The 26,096-nt window shown below is 39.1% G+C and overlaps 1 protein-coding gene across 1 annotated transcript; it reads right to left on the bottom strand.

Annotated features, from left to right (window-relative positions):
• Positions 1 to 1,460: 1,460 nt before the first annotated feature.
• LOC145665106 (AMP deaminase 2-like) lies at positions 1,461 to 25,822 on the bottom strand. Its single transcript, XM_081732380.1, has 4 exons — positions 25,711 to 25,822; positions 13,912 to 14,085; positions 5,276 to 5,386; positions 1,461 to 1,559 (listed from the first exon to the last, which is right to left on the bottom strand). Exons 2-4 carry the CDS (start codon positions 14,014 to 14,016, stop codon positions 1,461 to 1,463), a joined length of 315 nt encoding a protein of 104 aa, XP_081588506.1. The 5' UTR covers positions 14,017 to 14,085; positions 25,711 to 25,822.
• Positions 25,823 to 26,096: the final 274 nt, after the last annotated feature.

Raw genomic sequence — 26,096 nt, 5'->3', positions numbered from 1 at the left:
AGGCTTTAAAAATTTACTAAGAAAAGCAGTAAAAGGAACTACATAGCTGAATATAAATATTATATGGACAATCAAACTTTCACAGACATTTACCTAGTAACGTGCCAATGCCTATAAACTTACGTCGAAATAACAAAGAGAAATGTATTAAGGAACATATAAAACTCAAAAGACACTGAGCTACCAGTATTACGCTTATTAAAACTTTCATTTACAACATAACAAAGAACACCATAAACATACACATCGCAAGTTGAAAGATCAACCTACGAATCATGCTTCATAATAACCAAGGAGTTTAAACTAGACCAGGAATAATGCTAAACCAATTAAGATAATGCTTCAACCTATAATTTAAATCTAATAATTGGAATTTGTTATTATGGGTATGGACTATTGTCTAAAGCCGTCAATATCAGTTTAAAACAACTCCCAGATCTTCTATATGGTAGATGATCTCATAAAGATTATTATTCTGACGGACTAAACCTATTGTGGACTAGGTTTCAGTTTAATAGGATCATATCATTCAATGATATTGTAACTTGAAGCATATGTGCGTAACGTACACTCAGATGACAAGCTAACAACTAAGATGATTTTGAGAGCTGTGCATGTCAAGTTGTGATACAGCTAATTGATCGTTTTTTCTTTCTTTTCTTCTAAACTGATAATATAAGGTTAAACAGTTTTAACTTCGTAATATGTTACGGAAAAGGGTAGGGGGAAAAGGGTAGGTGTAAAAGTATAGGGTGAAAAAGGTCTGAAAAAGAACGTAATATTCTGCAATATTCTTACAGTCCTCGAGAACTTGATGCAATACGTTTGATTTGGCATAATTATCATAAGCTTTTCGTCATTTCACTTTGTATCGTAAGAAAGAGAGAGAGAGAGAGAGTAGTGGGGTGTATTTTTGTGTGTATGCATATGGTTCAAAGTTAATTTCTGCCAAAAACTGCGCTAATTTTATACGTTCTCACCAATAGTATAACTCTTCTTATTAATAGTTTATTATTATCATACATCTATTATCATTCAGTGATTCGTATATTTTCATTAATGCTAATAAACTTACGATGGTGTGAACAATATATATATATATATAAAATCATAGTTTTAAGATTGCTCTTTCTTGGGATGGGGATGGCAAATGTCTTTATTGCAAGTGGCACCAAATTACCTAAGGACGGCCCTGGGTCACATATGAGGTGACCGAGCAGGGCAAGGAACTAGCTATACCCGTTGTTCGTCGTAGAAAGCTTTTACATTCAGGGATACATGTGGCCGGACATAAACGTCTTTCTCACAACCAGAACACTCTTTATGAGTCCATATATCTGATTGAACACATTGTACTCACATTTCACCTTTCAAGAGATTCACTATGTCTCGCACTTCCACAAACAGAAACTTTATACAAGAACTTCGAGTTTTTACTGATATGCTATTGAAGATTACCTCTAATTTCGATTCGGAAGTCCCAAGATGAACTCTATTTCGTCTGCATGTATTCCTTTTCTAAATTCCCTTCTTGTTGCTGGGACATCACTTTCTGTTGCCTGAAATGAAACGTATTTTTCCATGAGTTAAATAATCGTGAAAATATAGGTTTCTTTTAATCAATGTAAACCTATTTTACCAGGTAACCAAAAAAGTTCGTGCAGTTTCAATACAAAAAAGAGAAGTTCCAAAAAATGCGTTTACCTTATGTTTATTCCGCAAAATATCCACCATCCGCTTCTACAATCTTCTCCCATCGTTTTACAAGCCTGTAGATGCCATTTTTGAAGAAATCTTTGTGTTGGGGCTCAAAAAACTGCGCCACAGCGTTTTTAACCTCTTCTCCAGTTTTGAATTGTCGATTGCGGATATGATTGTTTATAGACAAAAAAAAAAAAAAATGGTAGTCTGATGGAGCAATGTCTGGTGAATACGCTGGATGTGGCAGAAGTTCCCAGCCGAGAGAAGAAATCACCTTCAGGATCATCTTTGCTGTATGAGGTCTAGCGTTGTCTTGGTGGACAAGAACACCCTTCCTATTCACTAGTGCAGTGTTTTTTATTATTTTTTTTAAAGCTGTTTGGCTACTCTTTGCAACTGTACTGAGTACACCTCTTTGGTTACGGTTTCACCACTTTCCAAGAACTCATAATGCACAATCCCAGCAGTAGTCCACCATACACACAGCATCACCTTCTGCTGATGAAGAGCAGGTTTTGCACTTAAATGCACGGAGTCATTTGACAATAGCCAATGACACGAGCGTTTTTTGGTATCGTACATTACCCACTTTTCATCACACGGTCCAAAGTTGGACAGTTGTTGTTCCTAGTCAGCAAGGAAGAGCGAATGTTCAGTCGTTGGAGACAGTTCGCAGCAGTCAGCACGTGAGGGACCCACTTACTTAGTTTCCACGATTTTCCAAGCTCATGCAAGTGCACACGAATAGTTTCATCGCTTTCCCCAAATCATTGAGCGAGTGCTTGACACGTTTGACTTGAATCCTCTTCAATTGCTGCCTTAAGTTGGTCCAAATCAAGAGATTTTGGTCTGCCCGATCGAGGTTTGTCTTCAAGTGTCTCATCGCCGGTCGGGAAGGTCTGAAACCAGTTTTGAGCTGTCCGTTCACTAATTGTACCTTCTCCAAACGCTGCACATATTTTTCTTGCTGATTCCGCACTTTTTGTGCCCAACTTGAAGTCATACAGTAAACAAGCCCTGATTACTGCGTTCGACACAGACATGGTTCACTGCGAATACTTGATCTCGAACTGTCGAATTCGACCTGTTATCTACGTTAGCCGACGTGCCAATGTCTCAGCTTTCAGAAACTGTTACATACAGGTACCCTGGCGGCAGAAATGATTACTACCCCACGAAAAATAGCGGCAAGTGTAAAAACCACACGAACTTTCTTGGTTGCCTGTTATTTCGTTGTTTTCGACGAGTTGTGTTTGTGCTTCAACTGAAAAAAAAAAAAAAAAAAAAACTCGACTTGGTCAATTGGATCAAACTTTTGAAAATACTTAAAGAAATTGGAGTCAACTGGTGAGACCGATGACTCATTCGTAACCTGTGGTTAGGGCAACGAGTGAAATTGCGCTTGAATGAAGGAGAAACCAATAGTGTAGAAAATTAGAAAAGAGATCAGACAAGGATGTAGTATGTCGCCCAAATTATTAAACATTTACAGTGAATGCTTAATGAAGGAAGCTAACTAGGTCAGGTATGCGGATGACATGGTTATCATAGCTAGAACCGGAAAAGAACTACAGGAAATGATGGACAATACGGAATAAAAATCAATGTCGAAAAATCGAAGGTTATGATAATATTCCAAAGAAACATCATCTTACGGGTCAGAGTAGAACAAACAGAACTTAAAGAGATCGATCGCATCAAATGTCTGGGAAGCGTATAATGAGAGACGTCTACTGCACTAAAGAGGTCAGGTGAAGAATTACGGTAGTCAAACAGGTAGTCAACTAGGAACGGTCACTCTTAACTAGCAGACTTTCATCGGCCTAAGGAAGAGGCTAGCAAAGTATTATATACGGAGTATTGAACTGTATGGCTCGAAGACTTGGACATTAGTTAGTTAGAGAAGAAATATTTACAGAGCTTCGAAACGTGGTGTTGAAGGAAGATGAGAAGGTAAAATGGACGGAGACAGCAACAAACGAAGATGTTCTAGAACAGGTAGGAGAAAAAGGGACGCTTTTTGTCAGCATCCTTCCTCTGAAAGCCAATTGGATTGGATACATCTTGCGAGGAAATTTTCTTTTTCATATTGCCACAGACGGAAAGACGGAAGAAGAGCGAGTAGTAGGAAGAATTAATTTCAATATCCATTTGAATATTCACTTTCAGCACCAAGACGTAGACCTATTGTTCAATGCGCAGTCTGAAGTAACTAAACTCCTACCGGGAATTGAGCCGTGATATATCATGCCGAAGACGCGTTTGCTAACCATATTGTCAAGGAATCTTCATACTTTAATCTCATTATTGAAAGTATTGTGTATGTTGATTTTCAGTTTTGGAAAAATATGAAAGTTTGCTTTTGTTTTAGTTTCAGTATTTCAATTTCATAAAATTCAGTCTGTAAATGTTGTTAGTGTTGTAAGTAGTCTAAACATTATTTTTGTAAATGTAAGCAGTTTCTAATTTAATGTTTTGTTGTTAACACAAATACATCAGACAGCGTCATGTAAGTTATGTAAAATTCAAAGTGCTGACATGATACTCAATCTTTAAAAAATATCAGTTAAAATTTCTTCAAAAAAAAATTCGTACGCACGTGTAATGATTTCGGCCCAGATTTTGAGAGAAATGAGCTGCAGTACAAGCATCTTTTTGTATAAATGCTTCAAACTATTTCGTCACTGATAGTCAAAATCGAAGTAGAACTTGGAGCAACTAGAAAAATGTCAATAGTCAAAACTAGTGAGTTTTAAAACCAATACATTTATAGTAAATCTTAATCGCAGTCGGCCGTCGAGATTTAAAACCAAGCATTTACAAAGTTACTTAAATAAACTGATAGGTTAGATCAAAAATAACACCACTTAGCAAGTGGACTTCTTGATTTTGGATCTACATTATCACCTACGTCAAGTATAATCCAGTTAACCTATTCTATTACTGCCTAAGAATTGTCAAAAACTTTAGAGTTACATAACCAACATTCGCTACACAATCACACACTTCAGTACATTAAAAATAAAACAAAATACATGTTAACTACTACTTTAAATTATATTTCTCATTTACACACACGGTTTTGTTTTGCGGTCTCAAAACAGTGGTGGAAATCCCCAAATATCTCATAGCAAATTGTAGGTGCTTTCATTCAACATTAGCAATATGCGTAGGTAATGTACAATGTATCCTTAACTAATGCTACCAATCTAAGTCTACTCAAAGTGTTCTAATTTACAAACGTTGTACTCTAAAGTTCAATTTAAAAAAAAAAAAAGTAACAACCTATCTACAAGGAAACTCCGGAAGTTACGCAAGTCTATCAGAAATCGAATTTTCTGTCCCCTTGAATGTTCGTCGCCTTAAACCTACTATATATGACTTAACAATTGGTTATTTTTTATATGTTATTGTTTATTGGTATCTGATAATTATTATTTATTTGAATTACTAGTATAGCACTCGCATATTTCTCTTTCGCAAGCTGCGCCCATTATTTCTAAGATATTTTCCTGGGGTATTGACTGAAAAAAATGTATATACTGTGTTACTTTCTGGTTCTGTTAGAACTTACCTCTTCTCTGAAGGAGCTCATGTACACACTGTTGAAGGCTAGCTCCATGATATCAGTGCGACGGAAATGGTATATATTTTCTACCCGTGTGTACTCTTCTTCCAGAGCATTCTGCAGAAAAGGAAAATTTATATTTAATATAAAAATACATGATATACTACTTCATTATATATGCAAGACTATTGGTGTGTTATATAGCGAATGTCACAGAAAAACATAGAATCAACTAGGCATAACTGACTACAGAATTCATACATCTGGAATGATCTATAACTTCAACCGCGATCGGGTTGCGATCTTGAACCCTTTAACAACTGACGCCAAACTTGTAGCCCGAAAAAGATAGTGTTCACATCTAAAATGTGAAACGCTAATAATTAGAAAATAATAATATGGTCTGACAGTCGTCTTGCTCCTTGTTTTCAATAACAGGCCAGGCTTATGTACAGCAGATATCCAAAGAGGCATATGGTCCTCACTGCCTACCTCTACCGCTAAACATGGTGACAATTCTGTGCTGATGTGGGTCACAAATTCATGTATTCCGCAGATCATATTGGTACTCTCAGAGCGTTAGTGCTAGTAACTACACGAACATTTTAGATGACCAGATGCATATAAGTTGCATAACTATTGTTAACAACCACGTTCCATGCCTTCTGTTTTATCGAGAGGATATATATATATATATATAATTTCTTTATACAAAGACTCTACAAGAAATAGCTATATTTCTTACTTTTTTCCTCCCGATCACGCTATGGCAAAAGTTCTCATGGGTGGGTTGATAAGTTAATATATATCAAATTAATATAACCTAAAATATGCTTAATGAGCATATTTTGCTTTTATTAAGTACGCTAATTGAAGACTCGCTGTAGAAAACAATGTAAGTGTGTTGAAATAGTTTCACTTATTTTATTTTATTATTTTTAAAATACGTTTATGGCTTAGTTAGATTTTCATACTTCGTTATATGCTAGGTTATATTTCTAAGCAATAGTATTTTTTATTTTGTGATGCTTGGGCACAATTTACTATCTTTTGTCTTTACTGTTACAGTAACTATTATTTTTGGCACTTCCATTATTTTCTACAGCGAGTCTTCAATTGCCAATTTCAATACTGAGACCAATTTGAAAAACTATATATACGTACCTAACTGCTTTTTTTAAAACCTAACTAATGATGTCAATGCTGCGGAATTTTAAAATATTTTTAATACCAAGGACCATAAACCTTAGCAAGTATTTTTTCTTGTTATTTATTATTGAATTCAGTTCATGGGACATTTTTTTACCTTTAACTGACTCACACTTGACTTAAATTTGTTTTAGAACGGCGAGTCAGGTGGAGATTTCGTCTTTCATCGTTCCTAATGAACTGCTTGCTTCACAGTGAACATTTATATACAGGCGATGGACAAAAATATGGAAACACCTGGTATAAAACAGGTAGCCATTTCGAACCCGATTTGTATCTGAATTGTAGGTGTCGCGGTGGTCACCGGCACATCCTGTGAGGTATACAACCTGGCCAATGTAACAGATAGGCCAGTTACAGTTCAGCGACCGGTTCTTGCAGGTTATCGTGAATCATGTCTGAGCTGACAGTTTCAAAGAGGGTAGATTGTGGGTGCGCGTATGGTGGGAGCTTCCGTGACGAAAATAGCAGAAATGTTTGGTATATGAAGAGGCATAGTCTCGAAGATTATGAATGCCTACGAATGTTCCGGAAAAAACTCATCAGCGAAGAACCAGCGTGAACGCAAGTGTGTGTTACGTGACAGATACAGACGCACATTAGGTAAGATTGTGACCAAGCAGATCACCACGGCGCCAAAAGTCGCATCTGAGTTAAATATAGTGCTTACAAGCTCTGGTAGCATCAAAACAATCAGAAGAGAACTCCATAAGCGGAGTATTTATGGCAAATCTGCAATTCCCAAACCACTCGTGATTGTTGACCATGCTGCTATACGGAGAGAGTGGTGCAACGTCCATAAAAGCTGGACAATGGAGCAGTGGAAAACTGTCGTCTGGTTGGATGAGTCTTCCTTTACATTGTTTCCAACTGCTGGCCGAGTTTACGTGTGGCCAGCACAAGCGTACGAGACAAACTGTCTGTTATCCTCTCTATTATTCCTTTGTGAAAAGATTCACGAGCAATATGTCTGAAGACTGTGAAGAATAGTAGTTGTACTACAGACTAGAAGCATTCAAACGTGTAATATTCAGGCAAATTAAATTCATTAAAGTGTTTTTATTGTTTTCAGATTTTATGAAGATCAGATTGTGAAATGTTGACCGTAATCTCGCAAACGGCTATACTAGTGAGATTTTACGATAATAGCCGTAGTCAAATTTGATCAACAATAATGTCAAGAGTGCAATTCATAAATTAAATCATCGACAAAATTGTACGTGATGGTGCAAGACTGGTTATGAGGTGAACGTTACATTCAGTAACTGGTAGGGTTTACAAGCTCGACAAGCGCTTCAATCGTTCATACATTTTCTTCAATCTTTATTTAGGTTTATACAGAGGTTGTTCAGTCTACATTTGGCCAATTTCGACTTACCTAAAAATTTAGAAGAATCCATGGCGCCAGGTCCGTAAGTGCTCGATGTGTTTCTCTTGGTTCCTAACAATAGCCCGACAGCGTAATTTCCACTGTAATAGGCTTCTCTGAAGAACTGGAAGGGGAATCTTGTCCCATTCCCTTTGTACAGCTTTCCAAAGTCCTTCCACAGTTGTCACACGCCGTTTTCCCAAAGCCCGCTTCAGCAATCCAAATCCACAATAGTTCATAGGACTTGCATCTGGAGATTTAACAGGTACCTCATTGAAAGGTATCACCTGTATACCACTTGCCACCTCCATCTCCTTGTAGAATGCGAGGGACAATCGTGAGGTATGTGATGAGGCCTTGTCCATGTGAATCCGTACCAGATTGGCGTCATTTCCGTACATTGTTGGAATCTCATGCTCGTAGATCGGCCGCATGATCTGCTCCTGAAAATACTGCGAATTTATTTTGCAGTTCTTCGTTACCCTACGAATCTTCAGTTTACCTCGATAACAGTAGCCAGTAACGACCATGAACCCTTTTGGGAAAGATTCTTTACAGACACGGACCCACCTTCTGAAGTTCTTGGCGCCTTTGTCTCGGTACATGATAGCTCGCAGTCGGAAAGGTAAATCCATGCTTCATTGAGCGTTACAACGTACATCCACCTTTGTTTTGCCAGATGCCGTTCGTACAGCTTCCGGGCGTTACACTTTCGTTCCTTTTGGTGGGCATCCGTGAGAAGATGGCCGCGAGCTTTCATGACTTTTTCCAGCTTGAGTTGATGGTGTAACGTCCGGCTCACAGTTCCCAAACACACGTCATACGATTAGCCATACACCTTTGTGTTGGCGGATTTTCTTGCATTGCCATTTTGCGAAGTTTCCTCTGCATGGTGGAGGTGGCCTTAGTGCATTCCTGCTCCCTAGGCAACTTCGCTGGTGATCCAAATGGTGGAGCTTCGTTGCCCTTGTACTTTTTAATAACATTTTTATTCCACTTAAACTGATGTTGCAACCATTCTTCTTGCACTTTTCTAATGACAGAAACACTAACGTGGGCGTCATACAGAGCCGCAATATAGCCTTCCCAAAACCGGCTTAGTTTGGGCGGCATTTTGGTCACAGAGCGGAAACCCACACACTTGGAAACAAATTTAACACAACACTCACAACAATGGTCCTCTTTTGTGCGATATTGTCGTCCGCGCGGAAAAACAACTCCGTTCCCAGTAAGCCACTGCACAACACTGCAGGATGCCACGAGCCAGGTCGAGTGAGTCCATTCTGCCCGGGAGAGGGAAGGAACGAAATCGGCCAAACGTAGGCTGCACAACATCTGTATGATTAGATGAACAATCAAATCGCTAAAAAATGAAGTACGACTTTCTTTAATTCCAATACATTTCCTTTCTTTTTGCTCTCCCTGGATAAGTATATCCTATATTCTGCTAATTTCTAAACATTTGAAAATGAAATATTGTCATACGTATAAATTAACCCTCATACACGCAGAGACATTGTTGTAGTTACAAGATTTAATGGCGCTGAAATCCTATTTCAACAGTATATGAAATACTCAATGGGAAAAGTTAGAAACCCCACTAATTCCCTTCGATGCACCAATGCTGGACCTAGCTATTACGAACGTCATGTATAGGAACAGTTGGAAGAATAGTGTGCGAATTTCCAGCACCTTCCATGGCCTTGGGATCTTAACTCGATTGAGGAACTGTAGGGCGCTATACGAGTTCACATCTCAAGATATCTTTTTGCTCATCCGTCTCGGTATTGAAGGTCGCATTGCATGCCCCATATTAGGCCATACTAGCGGACAGTTACGATCGATATCTCATGAAGTCCATGTCACATAGAAAATTTAAGGAAACGTAATTGCTTAATTACCTAGATAGATAAAATGTTGTTAGACTGCTCTTAACATATAAAAGCCCAGTGATACAATAAACGTACTATTGCTCCAGATCAAATTTTGGGAAGCTCAGAGATTCCTAGGCCAAAATCAACTTTTTGATAGTATACTTTTAGTAATGTTTGACAAGAGACTCTAGCCCTCTTGAAATTGGGAAAGGGCCCTGGGTGGAGACCTTGGACCATTCTATCTTAGAAGAGGGCCACTAAGGTATATTGGTGACTTAGTTTGTACCTCTGTTTATGGAATAAAACCTTGAGATTGATGTCAAAGACCTTACCATTTTTCAATTTAATTTCGAAGTTAACCGAGATACGTTGGACACCCTTAATTCCTGTTTTGAGAAGCATTAGACGGATGGTACGTAAAAATACCTATTGGTCTTACCTATATGGAGAGGAACCCTTAAATACCCACTACAATTTTCTCAAGGCGAACATTGACGCTCTCCTTAGTTTTAGCAGTTTAAGGTCAATTATTAAGGCTTATCTTGATCCTAAGGTATTTCTTTAGTTTTGGCAGATTATAATAAAATGTTAGCAGAGCTGTCTAGACCCAGTGTATGTTTTGAATCAGGGAGCCAAGGTACGCATCCCACTCTCCTATCAAATTGGATGTGTTTTGGTTGATGCAAATGTTATTTCTTGACTTATAAAAGATGACCTAGAACGAGACCTTTTACCTTATTTTTGGCGACAATTTTTTCTGACAGGAAACTATGCTGTACGTATATTCAGAAAGTCTTAAATTTGGATAGGACACGATGAAGATGGCCAAGGTCTTTCTTTATGGATAAATGCCTAAAGTAACACTTTTGATATGTAAATATAATGGAGAATTGGATGTTTAAATCCTCAACTCTTGTCTTAAGTTGAGGAGACGAAAAGACTTCTATTTTTGGAGTAGAAAATTTAGTGTACAGTACAGAAAAAGACCTTTAAAAAAATCACTTTAAATGATGTTTATGTATAAAGATAACCAACAAAGTTCTATTGCTTTTTCACCCATCACCTTCGAACATCGATATATCACCTAACAAGGTACATTCGCGAAGTGTTCCCTCGGGATTCATCTAAAATTGATTTAAATGCAAAGTTCTCCATATTGGATTCAACTTTCGTTTTTTCAAATGGGAATAGGTGCATGTGATACATCGAATTCATACAAAATTTTCTCGGAAATTCATTAGTGTAGTGAGTTTTACGGTAACTTGTACTATTTGCAAGATATTGCATGTTAAATGTGAGGCACTTCACAAATTCAACCATTAAAAGTTGTGCAGGGCCCCGTATGTATATGTGATCTATTACGTGATTTATTGTTGACGAAATGTTTTCTGAACTTACATACATACAGATACACAGACGTAAATAGGATATGGTAGATCTTCACCAAAATCTGATCGTATCTAGATTTACATTAGGCATTTTGTTCGTAATACAATACTTCCTTATTATAGTATACTCACTCACAGAAATGTAGATTATGACACCAATGTTGTAGGAAGTTTGTTTATAACTACAGTACTTTCCCAGTTAGATATTGTTTTGATTTGTCAACATCAAAAACGTAAGCGTAACTGATATTACTCTGCAATGTCCATTCGCGAAGTGCCTAGAGGGATTTAACATTAATATCTCACAAATGGTACAAGCTATCGTAAAACTCACTACACCAATGAATTTCCGAGAAAATTTTATATAAATTTGATGTATCGCATGCACCTATTCCCATTTGAAAAACCAAAAGGCGAATCCAATATGGCGGCCGGTGGGGCAGAACACGTGTCAGAGAAGCAGTACTTGATCCAATTTGTTTTGCATATGCCCACATTCATGTTCAGTTACATCTAAAGAAACTAAAAGTAATTTTGTGACCGAGCGTTATAGTACTGCATGATTGAATTCCGGGTATATGAAGGCTCATAAATATGCAAATTACCCATATGGGTTGCTAAAATTAGTACAATACACATTGAGCCATGGAGAACATTGCATTTAAATCAGTTTTACATGAATCCCAGGGGACACTTCGCAAATGTACCTTGTAAGACGTACCTGGAAGATCAAAAATAGTCCCCATCAGCATCGACAATCTTCTGCCGTTCTGAAAGGTCATGGATTCCATCGCGGTAGAACTTGGTGGGCCGTGAAGTGAAGAAGGTATCAAGTGCATTTTGCATCTCTACTAGGAATTTGAACTGGCGTCCTCTAAGGTGACTGTCCAAGGAATGGAACAGGTGATAATCGGACGGTTGCAATAGCGTTTTCCATCCTAGCCACGTGGGGCTTAGTGTGTCCTGTAACAGGACTCCTCCTTTGTGATTCAGAAGTGCTGGCTCCAGAGTTTTGAATTCTTGAACACGGCTCAACTGCTGACATTACACAGTTGCAGTAATGCTCTCACTAGCCGGTAGCAGCAGTACCTGATGCACGATGCCACGGGCAGTCCATCAAACACACAGGAGGACCTTCTTCTGGTGCAGTACTTGTTTCGGCTGTTCTGAAACCGGTTCAAGGGATGCTAACCGATGATGACGGCGCCGTGGAGCTTTGTACAGGACCCACTTCTCATCACATGTCAACATCCTGTCCAGAAATGGCTCCTTCCTCAGAAGAGACAGAAAAGAAATACAGGTGTCTGCTCGCGTTGCCTTCTGGCCCGGAGTCAAACCATGTGGAACCCATCGACCCAACTTGCAGTGCTTCCCAAGTTGATGGAGATACTGCCGAATGGTTTCTCAACTCACACTGAATTGTAGTCGCAGTTCCTCACATGTCTGGCCACTATTTGCCTCAATTGCTGCCTGAAGATATTCATTTTGTACGTATGTTGGTCTTCCAACACGTGGTGCATCTTCGAGTGTTTCTTCACCGTTCTTAAACTTGTTAAACCACCGCTGCATTGTTCGTGTAGTCACGACATCCTCACCAAAGGCCTGGCATATTTTCCGTTCCGCTGCAGCGGTGTTTGAGCCCAGTTTGAACTTGTACAGCATACATGCCCTTACGACGCTCTGTGGAGGTCCCATGTTCACTCTGTCCTTACGCACGTTCAACTGAACTGCCACAACCAAGCAATATGTTGGATATTCTCACACTAACAACTGACCTTCGACTTATCTTCATTCGCATTCAACTCACGGTGTGAGTGTCAATTGATCACAGACCTCCACAAAAAGCGACGGAACTTCCTTGGTTACCTTTATAGTTATTATTTGGGCAGGCTGTACCATCTGGCACTAATATGAAAGCAGGCTTCTGTCTCTGTTTAATGGTATCTTTGGGAGTTCTAGGACTAACCATACTGTACCTCTGTTACCTAAGAGAAATGTCAGTGTAGAGAAAAATTGTGTTAACATACTGGTGTGATGAATATGTAAATATTACAACTTTTTAAACTCGACAACAGCGTTTTTGCTATAAATCAGTGTCGGACTGGCTAAGTTGAGGGCCCTTGGCGCGGGTTCTTAATGGCCCCCTACCCATATGTATAATATACTTTATACGTCAGTTGCAAAATATAAGTGACAAAATCATATTTTCTGTACTGAATAAATATGTAGTACAAAACAAACTGATCGCAAAAAAGTTACAATAATACTGAGGTATCAAACGTAATCGTGAAGTTACTTCAGTTACTTTGGCAGTTTTTACGCAGTTCTTCACTCAGTGAGGCAATTAAATCAATTACTTTTTCTTTGTCTACATTCTGAAATAAATCTTTTTCTGTAAACATAAAAAGTAAAGGAGACAAATGATTTTGGCTTATCGTAGATCTTAGTCTAGTTTAAAACAATTTTCAATTTAGAAAATGCCCTTTCACATGTGACTTGAGCACATGGGAGGGTAAGCGCAAAGGGGCCGTTATGGACTAGGGGGAGTCTTTGCTAAGTACTATGTTTTACTGGCTCACGGCCGTACTGATATGAGCAAGGGTGACAGGAGATTTCTTTCGGAAAGACGAACTTAGGCATCCGCAACGTTCTTGGTAGGAAGACTGAAGAAACATTTCGATCGCGAAAATTCGACCAAGGCCTACAGGCCCTGCCCGCCCTCGGGCCCTTGGTGATCGCCAAGTAGCCAACGTGGCCAGTCCGGCACTGCTATAAATGTCTATATAATCTAAATATAAATACCTCTTGGCTATGGAACATGGTGGGATCATCTGTTGTTACACTGATCTTCAAGCCAATCTCGTGGTATTGCTGTATTGGATGATCCTCATACGAAATATAAAGCATATTGTTACTTGATGGGGACAGCGCAACGGGGATTTGATTTAAGTAGTAGAGGTATGCCAATAGAGGATTCTGTAAAGAAGATAAGAAAAATCTTTATCATCAAATTCATATTTCATAAATAAAAGAAGAAAAACCTATTTCATAAATATAAATCAATGTTGGATGATTCGTTGCCTCTTAGACTTCTGATTGCGATATCCCATGTTTCTTTAAAATTTTTAAACTGATATGTAATACAAAATAACACAGAAACGAAACATGTACGTACCATATACAAACGCGATTACAAAAGCAGTGATTCATTCGTTAATCGCGGTTAACTAAAGGAACGAGACACGAGACATGATGTCATACTAAAAACATAGATATTGGTCAAACTAAATAGCTAGAAGTAAGGAATTCCGCTCCAAGTAATCTACGAACAAGTATAGTCTCATAATGAAAACAAACAACTAACACACGAAGAAGCAACTGTGCATCAAATTCTAATGATTATACTAGTCTACTGAATAGTATGGTTCAGGTCATGGGCAGCGATTAGGGGGGAAAAGGGGAGCAACGCCCCCCACATTTTTAAAGTAACCCATTAATGTATATAGTTTCATTTGGAAATGTAAAGTTTTTGTATGTTTTACTGGTTCATAGGAAAAAAATGGTGTTATATAATATTTGCCGTTGGGTGAGTACGTATTGGTTGTCTTCCCGTGGAGTTAAGAAAGCTACAGGAATTTCGTTTTAATTGCTACGGAAAATGGCCCAAAATAAACTAATTAGAGCACAATAATTCCAGCATACTATCACTTCTTACAAAGGCTTGATATGATAGTCAGCCGCTTTGAAACTAATTGAGAGAACATTTCGCAAAAAAAGAAAAGTCTTTTACAAGTTATTCTTTAATTGCACAAAAGTTGGCAGTTCCTAATGTCTTTTCTTCTTTCTAATAGTAGGGTCTACGGAATATTGATTAAAAAGAGAGTAGTAACAAACAATTTCTACCTTTTCCATGTTTTGCAGTGTAATATACGAGTGAAGTGCTGCGTTTAGGGGTGTACGAGTGTATATACAATTAAATTTAGTGAATTCAACATAATTCCAGGTTTTAGGATTGGAATGTGGAGTAATCCTAAGTATTGTGTTTTGATGTGTTCCAAGAAAGTGAGACTGCATCTAATGACAACAAACATGTTTCGGGAAGCTGCAAAAGCAAATATTTCTTTAAATGTCGTAGCATATGCTTGTAGTATTTACTGTCTTTAATTTTTTAAGAGTAATAATATACATTTAATAGCATGAGTGCAATTAAAAAAATAAGTTGTTCGTTAATCCCCAGTTTCAATATACCTTTTGCAAAACAAGCCTCATTATTCATTGCTATGATTAATATAATCCTTTCTATTCATTGGTTTCATAAATTTGTTATTAAATAATCTGATCACACAATTTTCCAGACAGAATTTTAAGATGTTCATAAGCAAGGAAACAAATATCTTCTTACACCTTCGTTGTTTAAGAGTACAAAGGGCTAGTACCTACTTGCGTTACTCTTGTCAATTTACTTAATAAAATATAAAATACGATGTACGGTATTTTAACAGAAAAAGATGGTATTCTATTAGTTGTACAACTTTTCGTCAAACAAAGTGTTAGAAATAACCAGAGAAATTAAGATTAACAAATATTCAGATCATATCTTGCCCCCCCCCCACTTTAACGTCCAATCGCCGCCACTGGCTCAGGTAGGTTTCATTGACCCAGTACGACTAATCACGAATTGGCACTGATATTAAAAGAAAGAAAAAAAACAGAATAACAGGGCTGTCATGACGTTATAATGCTGAAGCAAAATTCTTCCCCTCGCCTAGTGCAGTCCATGTTGAGCCAATACAAACATTATACAGGGTGTTTCAAAACAACACCGACTACGTTTGAGAGGTAATTCCTGACACCAAGATAAAACAAAAGGTATAGACCAGCCTGGGTGCACAAATGCTTCCTTTCGGAGTTATAGGCTGTCGAAAACATGAAAAAATTAACTTTAAAGGACCATGGCTCCAAAACTATGGGACTTACCCTACTCGGGCCAAGACTTCACTTAGGAACTAATATGAGCCCTATCCAAAAATCCATGTTTCAGAATCCTAAGGTACTTCTGCAACAATTTTTATATGGATAGTTAATGAATTCTTCAAATTATATGCCAGTAGCCAAACTCCCTCTATAAAAATTGCTACGTGAGTACCTTAGGATTCTGAAATATGAATTTTTGGATAGGGCACATATTAGTTCCTAAGTGGTCTTGACCCGAGTACCGTACGGTGGGTCCCATAGCTTTGAGCTATGGTCCTTTAAAGTTTTTTTTTTCTTCGGCAGCCTATAACTCCGAAAGGAAGCATTTGTGCACCCAGGTTGGTCTACACTTTTTGTATTATCTTGGTGTTAGGAATCACCTCCCAAACGTTGTCGTTTTGTTTTGAAACTTCCTGTATAATTCTTATAAGAAGCAATAGGATTTGCCATTATTTTCTTCTTTTAAAAAATGTAAAACATCACAACTATACATTAGTTTGCTTGAACTCTACGAGTTGTTGTGTAATAGTATTTTTAATTTAAAGAACTCCATGGTGAGATGCAAAGAAATTACGGGAAAGCAAATTATACCTGAACCGCCTTATAAATGCCGTATATCATAAATATTCGTTAGTTGTAGGATAAATTTGGTTATTTCCATCGTGGCTAAGCAGTTAGCATACGCGCCTTTGATGTGGGAGACCAGGATTCGATTCCCGGCGGGAGCTCATGTGGTTTCGATTCCCCGTTAATTAGTAGGTCCACGTCTCATATAACTTCGCTGCTGAACGGGACGTTAAACTCAAAATCAACTCAAATTTGGTTACTATTATCTAATGTATGTATGGAAAATTGTTTTTACTCCATTAAGAGTAGTTAGTACACAACGATCTCTTCATTCAATTCCATTACTATTAGCTACGATCATTGCATCCATTATAATTGTTGTGTTTGAAGCAAAAAAATATTAAATTTTAAAGTTCATTAAAGGTAATGTATAGGGCTATTTAAATGATATCGCTTTCAAAATTGAGTTACTCACGTCTATCTATTCACAGTGGCAGACAACTTATGTTAAATTTTTTAAAAAATCAAAATGTTTTAGTGGCTAGTAAGCCTGATGTTTAGTTACGCATTCCACTAGGGTGACAGTAAATCAAGATAGAAGAACGTTTTTTTGTTTTCAAATTTTGTGTAAAACTGTAATTAGTGTTCAACGATGTTTCAGAACGAAGTTCGGGTTAGATCCACAAAGTGAACACTCAATTCGGAAGTTGCACAGACCATCTAATGAAAATATGTGTATCTGGATTAGTCAGTCTAATCCCAACGGGTCACTTTCGGTCAAGGACAAAAAATATCATTTATCATCCATTTCTGTAGGGACCGCCTCAGTTTGTATCCGACACAAACTCAAACTATTAGCTTGTTGTATCTTTACCCATTGTAATACACTCAAAAATAAAAATTTTGTCAGTACTGACTCCGGTGTCTAGGGCAGCTGAGCATGTGGCTGCAACGTGGGAGAGTCGGATTTGATTTCCATGGTGATCAGAACCCGATAATCGAGCTCTTTCGTGGCTAAGCGGTTAGCGTACGCACCTTTGGCGTGGGAGATCCGGGTTCGATTGCCGGCGGGAGCTCATGTGGTTCGGATTCCACGTTAAGCAATAGGTCCACGCAGGCCCGTGCTGGGATTCTAACGAGGGCGTTGGACAAGTGTACCAAAGGGGCGCGCGCATACCAACGTGAATACGTATTATATATATATATATATATATATATATATATATATATATATATATATATATATATATATATATATATATATACAGATGGTGATAAGAAAAATGGAAACACCTGAACGAAATTGCAGCTTACCAAATTAATATGGTGTCGGGCCACCTTTCGCCTTCAGAACAGCCTTGATGCGACGTGGGATGGAGGCATAGAGGTCGTGAATGACAGCAAGTGGATTTTTACACCATTCCTCGTGCAGGGCATTGGCCAGTTCTGTGAGAGAGGATGGAGGTGGAAATCGTCGCCGGAGTCATGTTTCCAAGACGGACCACGGATGTTCAATTATGTTGAGATCTGGGGATTGGGCGGGCCAGGGGAGGTGTTGAACTTCATCCCGATGTTCCTCAAACCACACTGCAACAACGCCAGCTGTGTGAATGGGTGCATTATCATCCTGGAAGATGGCGTCATTGTCCGGGAACAACATCCGGACCATAGGATGCAAGTGGTCTCCTAAAATTGAGACATAATCGTTGGCAGTGATTCGTCCGCTAAGTGTGACCACAGGACCCAATGAAAACCATGATATTGCGGCCCACAGCATCACCGAGCCGCCGCCATGTTTCACAGTTGGGCGGAGACACTGCAGATCATAAGCTTCTTTGGGCGTTCTCCACACATAAACACGGCCCGTAGTTGGGAATAGGGTGAAGGATGACTCATCCGACCATATCACACGTTTCCAGTCCTCTACGGTCCAAGTTGCATGGTCGCGGCACCATTTGCGGCGTGCGAAAGCGTTATGGTCCCTGATGAGCGGTTTGGTCCGTGCAACACGACCCCGTAAGTTCATGTCATGTAATTCGCGGCGGACTTTGATTGTCGAAACAGGGTGGGGGAGGTGCTGATTGAGTTCCTCCGTCACTTGCTCCGCAGTGGCACGACGGTTCTGCGTGACAACGCGCTTTAACACCCGGCCTGGCCTGTCACTCATGATTTTCTTCCGACCACTGTTTCGCTTCACCGATGTGGTTTTCCCGTCGTCATCACCTTCGACACTGTCCCACGGGACACACCTAACACAGCAGCCACTGCTGTCACACACACTCCACATAACCGCGCACCAACAATTTGCCCTCTTTGAAAATCTGAGAGGTCTCCCATTTTACACTACCTCCGTCTGCTGCAACCACTGGACACTGCTGTTCTACTGCGCCTGACGTAGTATGGAGACCGACCTAACACACCACAACCAGCGGTCCGGCGCTGCGGGCACCACGACACCACTGCCAACCCATACATCTGACGTGTTGCCAACTACAGGTGTTTCCATTTTTCTGATCACCATCTGTATAATACGTATAGTGAAATATATATAGTGTAACTTACTTAATGTAGAAATGTCGAGAGGAGATTCTTGTTCCCGAGATAAAATGAAAAGTACAGATCAACCTCGATGTAGAAATGCCTCGGAACTATGACCACCCGAAAATTTTCGGAAAAATGGAAAAACAGCCACACTCGAGAACAAAATGTCGGATCGAAGTCGGGCAAAATAGAATGTCCCATTATTTTTAGTCGTAAATTCCATTAGTGTACAATCGGATGTAGTGCAAGAGTGACTCCCGAAAAAAACTCTTCGAGTAATTTATCAAACGTTGAATGAGCAAAATGAACAACAATCAAGTACAAGATTTCAACAATCAAAAGTAATAGTACTCGTACATCGTTCAAATTAGAACACTCAGAATTCGAAAGAAAGAGAAATAAACATGTGTGATTGATCTATTTTGTCTCAGTACAGGATACACGCCCGAAAGAAGAATTTAAATGGAACCAAGTTTTTAAGTATCACAGTTAGGCTATATCCCCTAGGCTAATGGTAACGAGTGATAAATGAATGGCTTTCTGTCCAAGTTAAGAGAGTATGAAAATGTAAAAAATAACTTTGATCGAGATTAGGTTTATAACGACTGTGCATAAGACAGTCAGGCGGCAAAGATCGTGTATGGTGAATGATTGTACAAGGGATTCTTGACATGACAACAGTGATTCCCACAAATTATGTGAATACAACTTGGGTAAAAGTAAGCTGCATTGAAAGATTTTCTCCTCGTAATACGTAATTCCGTGGAAGATAATAATTCTGAGCACAGAATCAATGAAACTCGACGAAGCACAAGCTGTTGTGTGTGTTGCGCAATGATATGAAGAAATACAGTTTCGAACTACTGATTTACCCTGTTTCGTACAAACTGGGATAACTGTGAAATATTCAGGGGTACTTTGTACAGTATTTGTGCAATGCAGTATATTTAAACGAGACAGCTGTGAAGAATAACAGTTAACAGTCTGATATTGTCGACCGTTGACAGCATTGCAAAGATGAAAGACGAAGCAAATTTTCCTCGTGCAGTCAAACACGCCTGAAATTTTGGAGGTGGCTGCTGCAGCTATATTAACTCGAACAAGTTCTTCGGCTGTCGTGGCTGGCGTTGCATTCAAAATGCGTTTCATACCTCCTCCTATAAAAGAAACCAAGGGGCGTGAAGTATGGTAAACGAGGTTGTCATAACACAGGTCCTTCTCTCCCAATCTAACGATCTTGGAATGTTTCATTTAAGTAGGTCTGCATATTCCTGTCAAAACGTGCAGGTGTACTATCATGCTGGGATCAAATCTGTTGTCTTAAGTTCAAGACCACATGTTCTAACAATTTTGGGAAAAAATTCTCACTCAGGCGGGCCGGTAATAAATAACGTCCTACCACAAAATTTCCACTATACCGCACCACACGCTCACACTAAATCTCTGCTGCTGATCGTTCACTAGAGTTGCATGTGGACTTTTACGCCCTACACATGGCTACTATTAGTTTCAGGATGATTTCTAATCATTCCTAGTACGCTGTCATCAAATTCAATTGTCCACATGGTGTGATATCCTCCGATTTCACGTAGGGGAAATTGAAGAGACTCTATCTCTCGAAGGCGAATATGGAGGCATGGGAAAAATACAAGGAAAGTTACTCTCCTTTGAGGGCGACGGCCATAATATAAACGCCTTGCCTCTGAGATATTTCCCCTTGCCTCTCCATAAATGAGGTGCATATCTGCCAGCACGCGAACAGGGTAATCTGCTACTGCGCAGGCACGTACATTTTAACACAATCTATTTTACTTAAACACCGACGTCTACACTTTTACACGACCGTGAATACCTGGACACAACCCTCTACTGTTGAACGCAACACTTCTATCCTGTTATACAGCAATTCCACGCGCAGCAACAGAACATCGGACAATGTATATCACTCACAAGTTGCGTAGATGCCTACTACTAGACAGCCACGCTAATTGACGACATACTACAAGAAAACTGCAAGACAGCTTTTGCGAGCCACTCGCAATTAGCACACAAGGGACGGGTGATCAAGACGCCGAAAGAAGGCATTTTTACACCCAGGTTGGTGTGTACTTTTCGTTTTATCTCGGTATCAGGAATCACCTCCTGACGTTTGTTATATTAATTAAGTTACACCCTGTATATATACACTGGCACCATTTTATGTATTAAAACCACCAAATTCGCTTAGTAACGTAAATAGCTAAACTGTGAAAACGTCTTTTCTAGAGACACACGTTTTAGTTCTTGTAATATATTTTTTTTTTTTTGTCAAACAAAATTAAGCTAAATATATACCAATAAATTAATATAGCTATATTTTAGAAATACAATAGGCACTGATTATTCTAGCACTGCTCTAAAATACACAGGAACAATCAAATTTGCAAATAAAGAGCTTTAAAAAACTTGAATTAATTAAACTGTGCTATATCTATTGCGCTTAGCTTCTGATTTGTTTTCATTAAATGAGTAGCATTACGAAAAACTCCTATATTATCTTACCAAATAGACCTACATGTTAACTGCTTTACTAGCTTTATCTTTTGAAAAGTGATTGTACTCTTTACCTGCCAATAGCAACTGTATGAATGTATAATACAAAACTGGTATACAGAAGAATTTTTAAAAATATTTATAATGTGATATTTCAGAGGCCACCTTTTATAAGGGCGCACTGTACCCTTCACAGATCCTTTACCAACAGTCCTATGTCAATGTACTATACATAATTGGTATACAGAAGAACAACTAAAACCAGTTATCTACGTGATGTTACGCAGAGCACACTGTACCCTTCACGGGTTGTTTATCAACAGTAACAGTATGTATTTATTGTATATAACTGTTTATCTTTGATGTAGTTTCGCAAGGGCGTCTTACGTAAAGGCCGCACTGTACCTTTCACGTTATATATATAAACAAAGTAACAATATGTATTCATTGTACAGAACTATGTTATACAGAAGAATAAATAAAACCGTTTATCTTTGATGTTCTTTCGCAAGGACGTCTTATATAAAGAGCGCACTGTACTTATCACGGATTCTTTGCCAATGGTAACTGTCAAAAGTTATTTAAAAAAATACTTATAATGTGGTTTCGGAGGGCGCACCGAGACATGTTCCGGTGGACCAGCACGGACCTGGGTCCACGTCTCATATAGCCTCGCTGCTGAACGGGACGTTAAACTCAAAATCAACTCAACTCAACTTACAACCCGATAAATTTTCCGTTGTCTGCGCACCTGGAGAGTCTGAGGCCCGTTCAGCCTCGAGATAATTTGCATATCTGGGAGAAACATTGGGGAAGAAAAGGTGGCCTTTTATTATGTTGACTACCCACCTCCAATATGGCCGGGATTTAAAAAGTGTGGAACTTCTTAACTTTCATTCCTCATTTGCATTCCCCTCTACATCCCTTCATGAGATAAATCGTCGCATGAGGGAGGAGCTCCCTCAGCTCCACCCCTGATCGTTATTTTAAAACATTTAACATTCCTAAAGGTATGGAAATGTACCGTCAGAGCAGTGAATAGTAATTGTTTTATTTTCAAACTCTGGAACAAACAGCGGGTAGATAAATCCGATTAAATGGTAATCTGTGAGATAACTGAACAAAGTTAGAAAGGTCCCAACCTATACAAAGTTGAGTTTGATAGTTATCACCAGAATGCTGTGGTGGACAAACTACTTATCAATCGGAGTTGCGTACTTGTGCAACACGACTTTTCTGGCCGTGCTTTGTCTAACGCTCTCTCTTCGGAACAATTTAGTGCAATTATGTTCTATCGGTTACCTTTGTATCAAGTGTTTTCAGAAATTGAAATGTATTCAATGCAAGAAAAAGCTGAAATGATGTTCCTTCGTGAATGAATGGGAGCGCAACAGAGTATCACAGGCATCATTCAAATCAGGTAGCACCGTCCCAACAGCTCATTTCGATATTCATGGTACAATTCGAAGCCACAGAGAGTGTGGTGGAGGTTCCATAGTGGACGACCACAAAGTACAACTTTGTTCACTAAGCGTATTGATGTGATTACGAAGATGATATGTAGTCCGGTACGATCAACATGAAAGGTTGCACAAGAGGCTGGTGTGAGCCGTATGTCTGTCTCCAGATTTTGTCACGTGAACAGTATTGTAAAATTATCTAGCTAAGTTAGTACGTAGAGCAATTAGCACACGGGATTTCGGACTTTTCCCATAATCTTTTATTTTAAAACTCCTGTTGTATACAAATACAACAAAATAACTATAATTGAGGTCAGAAGACCAATATAACGTTCTTTATGTAGATTCTTGTTAGGTAGATGGACGGTCGCTAGGCCCAGGCAGCTAAAATACTTTAGAGCTTCAGAGAAGGTAAGGAATGTGGTTAAGAGACCACAGAGCTCCATGCAACCCAAGTGGGTAAGGAACCTCAGAGATCCAGGCAAGCTAAGAGACTTGGGTTAAGTTAATCTCTCAGAGCTCCAGGCAAGAGGAGCTCTGCCGGTTAAGAGAGCGGATATAACCAACCGAGACTGATGAAGTTAGAGGCCCTACGACAACTTTTACACTCTCTTTATGGGTGGAGGTGGTGCAAGTGTTCCTCTTTAGTCACGTGTCCTGTTGGCAATGATGACGGCTGTCGTCTGCTTGTTCATGTTAGTAGTTGTAAAGAAGCATGTGGTCTTGTTTACAAATATGCAGTACGTGATTTTCTTTACAACCATGGACCACGTGATCTTCCTTACAAATATGAAGCACGTGTATAATATAACAGTATTATCCTTACAAGAACATCGGCGCAAGAGTTGCATGGGGATGATAGAACAACAGAGTTCTGTGAATAGTTCCAGCAGACACCAATACAGCATCCTAATCAAGAGGGTGACATTCTAATCAGCGATGAGGCTGCTTTTCCGTGTTAACGGTATTGTCCCCACAAGTATTGTCCCCAAACGGTCTGTGTATTGTTAGGGGGACAGTGGCTCAGTGGCAGAGCGCTTGAGATCTTTGGTTCCATCTTTCTCTGGTGCGTGGAATCCCTGGTTCGATTCCCGAGCAAGTAAGTTTGTGGTGGACAACATCGTGTCCGTATGTTTTCTTGGAGTACTCCCGTTTCCTCACGTATTCTCATTTCACCAATTCTTCCATCAACATTCGCTTGCCTAAATCATCGTTTAACTTAGCCTTTAGGGTATGAGACGTTAAAGTGAAAGATTTCATTTCGTTCTGTGCATGAGTGTCGAGTGTTTTATTAGGCATCGTTTTACTGCCTAAAAAGTTAATATCAGATCGATACCCACTCAATCTGGAAACCAAAATGCACATGCATCTGGATGCATCTTGGTATCGAGGTGTTTATTTCCAGCACGATGGAGAACCGCTACATTATGGCTGCACAGTATGACAGTGGCTATAAAGGTGCTCTTTCTTCAAGGGATGGATCACAGGGGATCCTGAGGAATGGCCATCCAGGTTACCTGACCTAGCGCCACTATACTTTTACTTGTGGGGATACCAAAACTCAGCTGTGTATCATACCAGACCCAGAACCGGGATCACCTGAAGGAGAATACCAGGCACAGAAATAAAACATGAAACACTGCAGTGTGTGTGTGATAGTATACGTCACCATATTCAAATGTGCTTTTAGCAGGAGGGAAATCAATTTGAACACCTCTTGCAGCATTGCCCAGGTGTGTCTTGAAGCTGTACCATATATGCATGAGGCATATAAATTTATTTTCAGTAATATAAACAGTCTATCCAGTAAATTTTATAAGCAACAGTAACAGATGTAGTTTAACTACATTTTGAATTTTACATCTTAAACGATTTTCACAACCGACTTTCAACTCGTTACAAATTTCATCATCCCTACACCACCCACCCTGCATCCTCCGAGTCTAATGATTGCAATTCTTTCTTGCCTTCCTTTCAGTTATTGCATGAATTAATGCTTCTATTGTAACAATACGACTGACAACGTTGCTTTTTCAGTTACTATTGGAGTGACTACCAGTGTAGAGCCAAAACTGCTGGCCCAATTTGACAAAATCCAACATTTTAGGTTGTTAATCTATCATTTTCAGAAATTTGCTCTCTTTAGATTTTTTATGTCTGAGATTCTTGTTACATTCTGTATATTATGCACTGGTAGTGATTTACAAAAATCTGAGTCCTTTCTATCCTAGAAGTTGGAGCTTGCGATTTTGGTGAACGAGATCCCAAGTTCGATTCTTGTTAGGACAGCATCAAACACACAATAGTGGTTCAGATTATTCTTTACAATATATCTATCGTCGTCTTATATATTCTCTTTCTTGAGGCCGCGGCGGCTCAGTGGTAGAATGCTCATCTCTTGTGTGTTGAGTCCCTGGATCGATTGTTTTTCGTTTATTCGAGCTGTTTTGTCCGCTGATTAGCAAGACCAATCGGGAATATGTTGTAATTTATGTCAACAACAGATAAAGACTTATTATTTACTTACGTTTTTAAGGTTCACACCATGGTTGATATTCTCTGCCAAGATGTATGATGCGCAAAGATGGTCGATTCTCCCTGATTCTCCGCAGTGTGGTCTTAATGCCCAGGTAGTTAACTTTCTCTCCCTGAAAAGAAGGGACTTACAGTATCTAATACACTAAGCGGCCAAATATAAATTAATACAGAAAATTTTATACGATTTCATCATCAAATGAATTAATTTAACTGTAATACTAATTGAGAAAAGGGTGAAGTTTGAACATCCAACTTGACTCTATTGATTCGAATTAGAACAATGAATGGATTTATGGATGGATTTATGTAGGAGTAGTATTTGCGATACCCTATCGCACTTTTCACGCCCCTGGATTGTGGCGCCCGGGCGCCCAG

The sequence above is a fragment of the Thermobia domestica genome, chromosome 11 (assembly GCF_964235325.1).
Source record: "Thermobia domestica chromosome 11, izTheDome1.hap1.1, whole genome shotgun sequence".
Taxonomy (NCBI): Eukaryota; Metazoa; Arthropoda; class Insecta; order Zygentoma; family Lepismatidae; genus Thermobia; species Thermobia domestica.
The sequence above is the reverse complement of the archived record's forward strand: the minus strand, read 5'-3'. Positions and strand labels throughout refer to the sequence as shown.